This window comes from Achroia grisella, unplaced genomic scaffold (genome assembly GCF_030625045.1).
Source record: "Achroia grisella isolate CSIRO2021 unplaced genomic scaffold, CSIRO_AGI_Agris_v1 utg2156, whole genome shotgun sequence".
Taxonomy (NCBI): domain Eukaryota; kingdom Metazoa; phylum Arthropoda; class Insecta; order Lepidoptera; family Pyralidae; genus Achroia; species Achroia grisella.
Genome location: NW_026712714.1, coordinates 8,926 through 21,533, shown reverse-complemented (window position 1 = coordinate 21,533; position 12,608 = coordinate 8,926). Strand labels below are relative to the sequence as shown.

Genomic DNA, 12,608 nt, shown 5'->3' with positions numbered 1-12,608 from the left:
TCTTTAAATTTTACCGCTAGGGGGTGGGGGGCCGCCGGATTTGAGACCGTTTGTAAGGCGGCCATAGAGTCGCTGAGGATGCCGAACGTGGTCGCAGGATGTTCCAAAACCAGCCCCATGGCTCGGCTCAGAGCCAGAAGCTCCGCCTGGTAGACGGTGCAGTACGTCGAGAGAGCAAGTTTGAGGGCCTTGGTTTCAGTGGCCCTGTTCCATACTGACAAGGCCGCACCGACCCGGCCCTCAATCTTGCTCCCGTCGGTAAAGATTCTTACTTCGCAGTTCTGCTGCGCTGCTTGATAATTTTCCTCGTCTACCAGGGTTTGAAACTCCAGTCTCCTTTGCTCTGCCGGATGGGGTTTCTCCACCACTGGCGCGTTTCGTTCTATCTCTCTGTCTCCCACCAGTCCCTCAGCCCTCCCCATCCTCGCCTCGTACAGCAAGGTCGCCTCGCGTATACGTAGGTCTAGAGGGAGGAGTTCCGACAGCTCCAGTGCGGAGTTCAGAGACACCGTCCGATACGCCCTACAAATTTTCTGGGCAAATCCCCTCTGCACCACGCTCAGTTGCCTCCGTGATTCCATCTTTGTGGCTGATGTTGACCACGCGCTCGCCGCGTACATGACTATTGGCTCCACCACCGCTGTGTAGATCGTCTTCGTAACTTCTGGGTGTAGACCCCAGTTCACCTTTGCCGCCCTGGCCAGCTGTTTGTAGACGACTATCGCCTTCTTACAAAGAACCGCCATATGGGCGTTGAAGGTCAACCGGTGGTCAATGATGAGCCCCAGAAGTTTGACACTTTCGGTCATGCCAACGGCGACCCCGCCCATGCTCAGCCGTGGAGTGTCGTATTTCAGCTTGCGTGTGATTAGCATCGCACTTGTTTTGTGCGGTGCAAATCGCAGCTTGCTAGCGACACCCCACTTCCGAACATGTTCGCGGGCGACATTTGCACGACTTTCAATGTCGAGGGCCGTCCATCCATCAAATACTAGCGCGACATCGTCACGAAACGAAACGAAACGAAACGAAACGAAACGAAACGAAACGAAACGAAACGAAACGAAACGAAACGAAACGAAACGAAACGAAACGAAACGAAACGAAACGAAACGAAACGAAACGAAACGAAACGAAACGAAACGAAACGAAACGAAACGAAACGAAACGAAACGAAACGAAACGAAACGAAACGAAACGAAACGAAACGAAACGAAACGAAACGAAACGAAACGAAACGAAACGAAACGAAACGAAACGAAACGAAACGAAACGAAACGAAACGAAACGAAACGAAACGAAACGAAACGAAACGAAACGAAACGAAACGAAACGAAACGAAACGAAACGAAACGAAACGAAACGAAACGAAACGAAACGAAACGAAACGAAACGAAACGAAACGAAACGAAACGAAACGAAACGAAACGAAACGAAACGAAACGAAACGAAACGAAACGAAACGAAACGAAACGAAACGAAACGAAACGAAACGAAACGAAACGAAACGAAACGAAACGAAACGAAACGAAACGAAACGAAACGAAACGAAACGAAACGAAACGAAACGAAACGAAACGAAACGAAACGAAACGAAACGAAACGAAACAAAATCAACAACAAAAAAAAAAAAAAAAAAAAAAAAAAAAGATATTATATATATTATATATCGTATATATACGACGATATAACGATATAACTTTCCTCCTTCCCCACCCCTTCTCCACCCCTTCCTTACCCCCCCCCCCCCCCTAAACTTTCCCCCCCCCCCCCCCCCCTTACGGAGTGCAATAACAACAATATCAGGCCACCCCATCACATTACCAGATTTCCCATAGAATACTTGGCATAAGCCCATACATATACAGTAGGATAGCGCTATTGCATAACAGATGACGCCACCAGCAATTTTAGAAGGCGATGTAATTTCGTTGTAACAATTCTATTTAATACCGAGAGAACAAATTAAACCTCCGGTTTTTTTTTTTTTTTTTTTTTTTTTTTTTTTTTTTTTTTTTTTTTATCGGAGCCTACCTCCCCACCGCTATTTCAGGGTGGGCCGTCGACTAACTTATAACTACTTACAAGCTAGGGGATAGGGTGTCCGATCCACAGATCGTCCCGGATGTTAAATTCCAGGTTTTTTATTTTTGGAATTAATTACACACACACGTTTTATTTATTTACATTTTTTGTCTTAGCCTAGGTTTCGCTTATACTAGTTTAGGGATACATTTTACAGGGTTCTTATTTCTATTTCTATTTCTATTTTTATTGTTACATTTACTTATTTTATATTTGTTTTTATTACACTACATTTCTATTTTATGTTTTTATTTTATTACATTCTATTTTATTTTATATTATTCATTAGTATACCCATTATACTATGTAATATAATTTTACTTTCTATTTTCTTTTGCTACTTTTTCTATTAATAATGTACTGTATTTTATAAATTCCTCTCTTTTCTTTCTATTTCCTATGATTTCCTTATAATTCTCTTCTTTTATTTCTGTGTCTATTTTAATGCTAATTTCATTTCTTAGCGCACCAAAACGGGGGCAGTGTGATAATATGTGTTGTAGAGTCTGTGGAGTATTACTGTCGCAGGGACACGACGGATCGTCCCTGAGGTGGAATCGATGCAGGTACGCAGCGAAACCGCCATGTCCCGTGAACAGTTGTGCAGTGTGGCTGTTCTTTGCGATTTTGCCGACAGTTCTGTACGCCTCGGCTGCGCTTGGGAAGAATAATTTTGTAACGGAAGCAGTCTCGCTACACCGGTACCTATTGTCCCATTCCTCAATCGTCCGATCCCGGATCAGACGCTTGACGAATGAGACAGGGCACCAGTCGTAGTCCGACCTCCTCTTCAACTTCAGGGCTGCGTCCTTGGCCAGCTGGTCGGCCCTCTCATTACCCTCCCACCCCGCGTGTGCCTTTATCCAGTATATTTTTATTTCCTTTCCCTTTTCCACGCATGTCCTATAATTTTTCCTAAATTCTTCCGCGAGGGGGTGGGTGGTCAACGGGTTTATCACCGTTTGTATTGCAGCCCTGGAGTCGCTGAGGATGCCGAACGTGGATGCAGGATGTTCCAAAATTAGCCCCATGGCTCGACTCAGAGCCAGGAGCTCCGCCTGGTATACCGTACAGTGTGCCGAGAGAGCAAGTCTGAGGGCCTTGGTTTCGGTCGCTCTGTTCCACACTGACAGAGCTGCACCGACCCGGCCCTCAATCTTGCTCCCGTCGGTGAAGATCCTTATTTCATGCTGTTCTCTGACCTCTCGGTATTTCGCGTCGTCTACCAGGTCTTGGAACTCCAGCCTCCTTTGCCTTGCCGGGTGGGGCTTTTCAACTGCAGGCGTCATTCGCTCGACCTCTCTGTCCCCCACCAGGTCGCCGGGCTCGCCCCTCTTCGCCTCGTACAGCGAGGCGACTTCGCGTATGCGAAGGTCGAGAGGGAGGAGTCCGGATAGGACCAGGGCGGAGTCCAGAGAGACCGTGCGGTACGCCCTGCAAATTTTTTGGGCGAAGCCCCTCTGCACCACGTTCAGCTGCTTCCGAAATTCCAGCTTGGAGACCGAGGAGGCCCAAGCGCTTGCCGCATACAGAATTATCGGCTCCACCGCTGCCGTGTAGATGGTCCTTGTCACTTCTGGGTGCAGACCCCAGCTGACCTTTGCCGCCCTAGCCAACTGTTTGTAAATGGCTATAGCCCTTTTACAAACATCCGCCATATGGGCGTTGAAGGTCAGCCGGTGGTCAATGGTGAGCCCCAGAAGTTTGACCTTGTCTGTCATGCCAATGTCTACCCCTCCCATGCTCAGGCGTGGTGTGTCATATTTCAATTTTCTCGTTATTATTATTGCGCTGGTCTTGTGCGGTGCGAATCTTAATTTACTTCTGACACCCCACGCCCGAACATGTTCGAGGGCGGCATTGGCACGACGCTCGATGTCTAAGGCCGTCCACCCATCGAATACTAGCGCGACATCGTCCGCGAACGCCTGGCAGTAGATGCCCTGCTGTTCGAGCTCTCTCAATAGGGGGTCCAATAGTACATTCCACAAAAGTGGTCCCCCTATTGAGCCCTGCACACATCCCAGCCCCGCCTGCCGGATTGCCCGCGCCCCAGCATACCTCACCTCAACCGTCCTGTCACTCAGGTAGCTGTCGATCGCCCGTCTCAGGTTCACCGGGCACTTTTCCTCAGCCAGTCGGACCCTTATCATCGGCCACCACGCACTGTCGAAGGCGCCCTCTATGTCTAGTGAGATCAGTACAGTAATCTTTTTCTCTTCTAACTTAGTTCTTATATGTTTCATTAATCTATAGAGGGCGTCTTCGGCACTGCGCTGTGGCATGAACCCGAACTGGCGAGTACTAAACCTCGGTAGCAGGTGATACCTGAGCCGAGCGACCAGCATCTTCTCGTACACCTTCCCCAAAACCGGTAACAGTCCTATCGGCCTGTACGATTTGGGGTCGGTGTACGAGCTTTTGCCTGGCTTCCTGAGGACAATGACGGTTGCCTCCTTCCATCTTCTGGGGAAATACTGGAGCGCTAAGCACCTATTCAGTAGGGCCAGGAAGTATACAGGGTTACCGCCAATCGCTCCCGAACAGATGTCGGCCGTAAACCCATCTGCACCGGGGGCCTTCTTCGGGTTGAATGACTCCACCGCTGACTCCAACTCGAGCATAGTGAAGGGGGGATCGTTCCCATCTCTTTCCTCCTTGTTGACCTCATCCGCTTTCCTTCTTACCTCCCTGTGATCTCCCTCCTCAATTTCCCTATTATCCTCAGGATAAAATTTTTTGGCAATAAGATCTGCTGATCCTTGCGCGTCCAATTTTTTCCCCCCTTCCTCCAGCATGACATCCTCCTCCCTGCCCCTTGTCCTTCCTATCACCCTGTATATCCCTTCCCACATACCTTCCCTGTCCTGCTTCCCGCAGAATCCCCTCCAACTCTCGACCTGTGCTTGTTTTACGGCTTCCTGATATTTTTTATTCTGTTCTAGGTAGAGAGCCACTACAGCAGCCCTCTGCGCCGGCTGCGCGTTCCTGATGCGGCGCCTCCGGGTGACGACCTCACGCTTCATCTTCGTGAGATCGTCCGTCCACCACGGTATGGTAAGTGTTTCTGTATTTTTCTTGTATGGTATTGTCTGTCTGCAGGTGAGTGTAATTGCCTCTGTGTATTTTTCAATCGTGTGTTCGAGTTGTGAGTGTTGTGTTACTGTTTCGAGTTTCTGTGGTGTTAAGTGTGTGTCTTGCATAATTTGGGCCAATTTCTCACGAAATTGGCTCCAATTTGCTTTCTTTGTGTTGTATATGCGCGTGGTTCGTGTTATTTCTGTTCCTTTTGACTTTGTAATGTGTACGTGAAATGTAATACCGTTGTGGTCCGAACTGGTTAGAGAATCATCGACTCTCCAACCAGTCACCAGGCCGAGCGCCCCATCAGTACACGCCGTCACGTCTACGTGGCTACTGTAGTGTCTCCCCCCCGCCATGTGTCGAAAGTTGGAGCGGATCCCACGTTCAGCACGTTCATGCCGGACTCGCAGATTAGCCCGCGCATCAGTTCGCCTCTTCGGTCTTCCCGAGGGCTGCCCCACCAGATGCTCTTCGCGTTCGCATCGCCACCGATGATCAGCCTGTTGGCCCCGACCCCCTCTCTGATTTTCTCTAGCTGCCCCAGGTATGGCTCTATGGGTTGGTCCGGTTCAAAGTAGTAGGACGCAAACGTCATCCCCCAGCTTCCCGAGCGGACGGTCACCACCGTGATGTTTTTGGTGGTGTATTCAGGATGTTGGGTGATATGAAGGCCTCCATCGAAAACCATGATGGCGGCCTTCACATCACCTCCGTCCGCTCCGGAAGACTGATAGACTCTGACGCCCCTGCGTCCCGCTACTTTCCCTTTTCCTCCCACATAGGGCTCCTGGAGCAGAGCTATTGAAACTCCCCGGTCGGCGGCTTCCATAAGCAGCTCTCCGGTGGCGATCTTACTGCGTTGTAAATTTACTTGGAGCACCTGGTGTTTTCGGGCGTTCCCCGGGGCAACTTTAGCAGTATGCTACTGATGCCCGGGCCAGCGAGTCCCATCTCCTACGCACAGGGCACTCATCATTGAATGCCGTGTGGCCCGTGTCCTCAGCCTTGGATCGGTGGCAATTTATGCAGCTGGGTGTCGCCCCCGCCCTCCAGTCAGGGCACTCGTTCTTCTGGTGCAGTCCCCCGCAATAGCTGCACAGGTCCGCGTGTTCTTTGCAGAACCGCTTACTGTGCCCATAGGCTAAGCACCTGGTACACTGCACCAGGGGGGATTGATCGTCTACCCGGACCCTTTGCAGGTCGATACGGAGACGATCTTCCTCGAGTGCCCTCTTCCAGATGGCGGGTGAGACCTCCAGTACAATATGTGTGGTGTGTTGGTTCCTTGCCCTCTTCCTATATTTGACCGCTACTCTGTCCTCCTCCTTTCCGAGGCCGCGAAAAACAGCCCCGTTCTGGTTTCTGAGCGCTTTTAGCACATCCGCGTCTGAGTGCACTTTTAGCACGTCTCTGAGAACCAGAAGGGGGTCTCTGTTCTTCACGTCCTCGACGACCAGTCCCTTCCCTGCACTCCTCAGCCTTTCCCTGATCTTCGCCTTGTCCGCTTCCCCAGCACACCCCACAATCACCTTCCGATCCTTGGCCTTCCTGACACGCTCCACACGGACCCAACCCTCCTTTGCATCGACCGTCTCCCTGATCTTTTCCAGGACTACCTCCGCTGAGTCCTCTTCGTCCTTTGAGGCGACGACCACCGAGTGTAAGGTTTTCCTCTCCTCTGTGCGTCTTCCTTTCCCAGTGGCTGTCGCCTCGGCGTACGTCGCATGCATTGCCCTTGCTTCCTGTTCTTTCTCTCTACTCTCTTTTGCTTCTCTCTGTATCTCTTCCATCCTTTCTGCATTTTCCCTTAGTATTCTGTTGTTTTCTCTTATCCCGTCCATAATTTCTTCCATTTTCTTCTCTATTTCTCCTTTCTCCTTATTCTTCTCTTCTTCTTCCTTGTTCTTCTCGGCTTCCTTCTCCTTTTCCGGTGATGTCCCCTTCTCCTTTCTTCTTTCTACCTTTAGCTTTTCTAGTTCCGCTTCTGACTCCTTTACTAGCCTGTACAGCTTTTCCACCTGAGCCGCGGTGTCGTCTTTGAGGTCTCGGCGGAGGTTTTTGAACAGGGCCAAGTTGGATTTCGCCTTGTTATTGCATAGGCGTGCCTCCTCTGTCCTGCTTTTTGTTGCAGATTTTGGGGCAATTTTCGCCTCAATCTCCCCGATACTGCGCCGTACGCTGGTATTGGCTGCCGGCTCTGGTGGTGTGGCTGCACTCGCTCTCCTTGGGATCCTCGGCGGAGTCCTCAGCCCGAACATGGTGTGGACGGTGTGTTGTGTGTGTGTGATTTGTTTTAGGTCCTCCGTGGACGATGTGTGTGTATACTTAGTGCCTGTAAAGAGGGTCACTAAGTATGTGTTCTCCGCTTTGGGCGTCAATAGGTGGTAAATGTTACGGTGCAATTATTCGTTTTACCTAACTACCTACTATTACTTTGTATATATACAGTACCTGTATAGGGGGTATTGTGTATATACTAGTCAATTCCTATATCCGTCAATTGTCAATATATAGAAGAAGTAGCAAAATCTACTCTAGTACAGTTCCGGTTTTATTCTACTTACTCTATTTTACAATTTTTATTTTCCTAATTATATGTTTTATTTATACAATTTGTACTATTCTACTCTGTTTGTTGCGTTTGATTGTTTACTATTTATTATGTCAATATTTTACAGTTTTAAATGGGTTTTCCTAATTATTTCTATTTTAGTTTTACAATTTTAGTATGAATTGGGTGTATAATATGGGTGAATAATAAAGCCGTAGTATACAATTTTTGGTTTATCTTAATTTATCTTATATTTAAATCTTATCAAACTATATATTACGGTTAAACCGGGATTCTGTCAGGTGGCCTATGGGGGTTGGGTCTTAGGGTTTGAGGGGAATAATTTTAAAAAAGGGGGTGGGGGTTTTATGGGGGGTGGGGGAATAAGGGGTATATTATTATGGGTACTTGGGATTTAGTGGGATTATGTTGGGGTAGTTTATTAGGGCTTTCTATGCTGATTAAAACGAGCTGTCACACGTTGACGTGCGATCAGCCGTTTAAGAGATAATTATCGGGGGGTAGGGGGATTTATGGGGGGAGTGGGGTGGGGTATGCTGATTAACCGCGCTGTCACACGTTAACGTGCGATCAGCCGCTTAGGAAATAATTATAGGGGGAGTAGGGGGTTTTATGGGGGGTGGGGTGGGGTATGTGGTATATTTTTATGGGTACTTGGGATGTTTCAGTAATTATTTATAGGGGGCTAATAATTTTTTGAAGGGGGGGGGGGGGGTTTCCAGGGGGTGAAATTATAGGGGTTGGGATTTAGGGTTTGAGGGGAAATCAGTTTCCCTTTAAAAAATTTTCAAAAAATTTTTTTTTTTTTTTGAAAAAATTTTTGATTTTTTCAAAAAATATTTTTGAGCTATAGGGATGTTTTTGGGGTAGTTTATTAGGGCTTTTTATGCTGATTAAAACGAGGTGTCACACAATGATGTGCGAACAGTCGTTCCGGAGGTAATTATAGGGGGGGGTGGGGGGTTGTATGGGGGGGTGGGGTGGGGTAGGTGATATATTTTTATGGGTACTTAGGATATTTCAGTAAATATTTATAGGGGGCTAATAATTTTTTGAAGGGGGGGTTTTCCAGGGGGTGCAATTTTAGGGGTTGGGACTTAGGGTTTGAGGGGAATTCAGTTTCACTTTTTAAAAAATTTTCAAAAAATTTTTTGAAAAAATTTTTGATTTTTTCAAAAAATATTTTTGAGCTATAGGGATGTTTTTGGGGTAGTTTATTAGGGCTTTTTATGCTGATTAAAACGAGGTGTCACACAATGATGTGCGAACAGTCGTTCCGGGGGTAATTGTAGGGGGGGGTGGGGGGTTTTATGGGGGGGTGGGGTGGGGTAGGTGATATATATTTTTATGGGTAATTGGGATATTTCAGTAAATATTTATAAGGGCTAATAATTTTTTGAAGGGGGGGTTTTCCAGGGGGTGCAATTTTAGGGGTTGGGACTTAGGGTTTGAGGGGAAATCAGTTTCACTTTAAAAAATTTTCAAAAAAAAATTTTTTGAAAAAAAATTTTTGATTTTTTCAAAAAATATTTTTGAGCTATAGGGATGTTTTTGGGGTAGTTTATTAGGGCTTTTTATGCTGATTAAAACGAGGTGTCACACAATGATGTGCGAACAGTCGTTCCGGAGGTAATTATAGGGGGGGGGGGGTTTTATGGGGGGGTGGGGTGGGGTAGGTGATATATTTTTATGGGTACTTAGGATATTTCAGTAAATATTTATAGGGGGCTAATAATTTTTTGAAGGGGGGGTTTTCCAGGGGGTGCAATTTTAGGGGTTGGGACTTAGGGTTTGAGGGGAATTCAGTTTCACTTTTAAAAAATTTTCAAAAAATTTTTTGAAAAAAAAATTTTTGATTTTTTCAAAAAATATTTTTGAGCTATAGGGATGTTTTTGGGGTAGTTTATTAGGGCTTTTTATGCTGATTAAAACGAGGTGTCACACAATGATGTGCGAACAGTCGTTCCGGGGGTAATTATAGGGGGGGGGGGGGGGTTTTATGGGGGGGGTGGGGTGGGGTAGGTGATATATATTTTTATGGGTAATTGGGATATTTCAGTAAATATTTATAGGGGGCTAATAATTTTTTGAAGGGGGGGTTTTCCAGGGGGTGCAATTTTAGGGGTTGGGACTTAGGGTTTGAGGGGAATTCAGTTTCACTTTAAAAAATTTTCAAAAAATTTTTTGAAAAAATTTTTGATTTTTTCAAAAAATATTTTTGAGCTATAGGGATGTTTTTGGGGTAGTTTATTAGGGCTTTTTATGCTGATTAAAACGAGGTGTCACACAATGATGTGCGAACAGTCGTTCCGGAGGTAATTATAGGGGGGGTGGGGGGTTTTATGGGGGGGTGGGGTGGGGTAGGTGATATATTTTTATGGGTACTTAGGATATTTCAGTAAATATTTATAGGGGGCTAATAATTTTTTGAAGGGGGGGTTTTCCAGGGGGTGCAATTTTAGGGGTTGGGACTTAGGGTTTGAGGGGAATTCAGTTTCACTTTAAAAATTTTTCAAAAAATTTTTTGAAAAAATTTTTGATTTTTTCAAAAAATATTTTTGAGCTATAGGGATGTTTTTGGGGTAGTTTATTAGGGCTTTTTATGCTGATTAAAACGAGGTGTCACACAATGATGTGCGAACAGTCGTTCCGGGGGTAATTATAGGGGGGGGTGGGGGGTTTTATGGGGGGGTGGGGTGGGGTAGGTGATATATTTTTATGGGTACTTAGGATATTTCAGTAAATATTTATAGGGGGCTAATAATTTTTTGAAGGGGGGGTTTTCCAGGGGGTGCAAGTTTAGGGGTTGGGACTTAGGGTTTGAGGGGAATTCAGTTTCACTTTAAAAAATTTTCAAAAAATTTTTTGAAAAAATTTTTGATTTTTTCAAAAAATATTTTTGAGCTATAGGGATGTTTTTGGGGTAGTTTATTAGGGCTTTTTATGCTGATTAAAACGAGGTGTCACACAATGATGTGCGAACAGTCGTTCCGGGGGTAATTATAGGGGGGGGTGGGGGGTTTTATGGGGGGGTGGGGTGGGGTAGGTGATATATTTTTATGGGTACTTGGGATATTTCAGTAAATATTTATGGGGGGCTAATAATTTTTTGAAGGGGGTTTTCCAGGGGGTGCAATTTTAGGGGTTGGGACTTAGGGTTTGAGGGGAAATCAAGTTTCACTTTAAAAAATTTTCAAAAAATTTTTTGAAAAAAAAATTTTTGATTTTTTCAAAAAATATTTTTGAGCTATAGGGATGTTTTTGGGGTAGTTTATTAGGGCTTTTTATGCTGATTAAAACGAGGTGTCACACAATAATGTGCGAACAGTCTTTCAGGAGTTGGTTATAGGGGGAGTGGGGGGGTTTTATGGGGGGTGGGGATCGATAAGGTATTTATAGGGGACCAGTGATTTTTGAAGGGGGTGTTTATAGGGGTTTGGACTTAGGGTTTGTGAGGAAATCAAATTGTAAACTTTAGCCAAAATTTTTCAAATTTGTTCAAAGTAATATTTAATATTTTTATTATTTATCCCAAAAAGATCACGCTTGACTCTAATCCAAGGTGACAGTCTAATTTTGATAAAACATCTAACAATAGATAGAATATTTTTAAGAAATATTAAAAATAATTATATTTTAATCCTAAAATGATCACGCTTGACTCTAATCCGGTATGTTTGACTAATTTTGATGAAACTCGTAACAATCCATAGAACTTTTTTAAGAATTTAATATTTTAATATATTTTTAACCCAGTAATGATCGCCCTTGACAGAATCCAAGTTTGGGGAAGAATTATACAATTTTAAAAAACTTTAATTATTAAAATGTAATCCTGAAACGATCACTCTTGACGAAAATCACCCGCCCTATCAATAAACCGTTTTATTTTTGTGATATGCACCTGAACAAACTAAACATGAACCCGATATAGAAGTATGATGGGCCGTCCCTATCAATGATATTTTACAAATGTGATGGACTATTATCAACTTTCAATTTTAATTTTAATTTTTTCCGGAATTTCAATTTACAATAACTTCTGATCTAGTAGGAATTTTAAAATTTTGAAAACGCTATGGTAATTTTTGGAAAATAGGCCGTCTAATGTGCTAATTTTCCTTTTGGAAATTTTGAAATTGGGGGGGTGATTTTCTTGTTATTTATTTACGTAAAAATGTATTAATTTTATGACTATTTATGCTAATTTGGATATAACTTTAAAAGTACTTAACCTACGGCTTCGGTTGTGGTGTCGTCTGATAGCTGGAGATTTTCTCCAGCTGTTGGATGTTCCTACAGCTCCCGGCGCCTAACGCTGTTCTGGTGGTGGTCTCCCAAAGTTGAGATTTGGCGATTTTTTGGGTTTTTTCCCTCTGTACGGCTTCTCCGTTACGGAAAATTCTCGGGATTTCGGTGTTGTACTCGCCAGGTCTTCCCTCACCTCGGAATTTCCACCGTTTGTCCGGGATAACCCGGGAAGTCTTTCCACGTGGACACGTGGTTTTAGGTTTTTGGCAATTTCCACGGGTTTTCTTCGCGAGAAAAATCTGAAACTTCGTGTAGTTGTGTATGTCGGGGAGGCACACTATATTCCGATTTTTAATATATAGGTCACCGATTTACTTTTTGTGTTATTGTCACTTTTATCACATAACCTATCGTAACTTTTTATATTAACTTTGTAGTTGTCGTCACTGTTTTGTTTTTGAATATTTCCACTCAATTTCGGTTTCTTCACTTAGGTCTCACCAACACTTTTGTTCTCACTATAGTTTCACTGCAATCCAATAATTATTTTCCGTGCTTTATACAGTTTACAATTTTATTATTTACACAATCTGTTTTTCTGTCTTAACTTTGTTAT

General features: G+C 44.6%; 1 protein-coding gene across 1 annotated transcript; it reads right to left on the bottom strand.

Annotated features, from left to right (window-relative positions):
• Positions 1-6,080: 6,080 nt before the first annotated feature.
• Positions 6,081-7,427, bottom strand: LOC131842299 (E3 ubiquitin-protein ligase BRE1A-like). The gene has a single exon (XM_059190838.1). It carries the CDS (start codon positions 7,425-7,427, stop codon positions 6,081-6,083), a length of 1,347 nt encoding a protein of 448 aa, XP_059046821.1.
• Between the last annotated feature and the right edge of the window lie 5,181 nt (positions 7,428-12,608).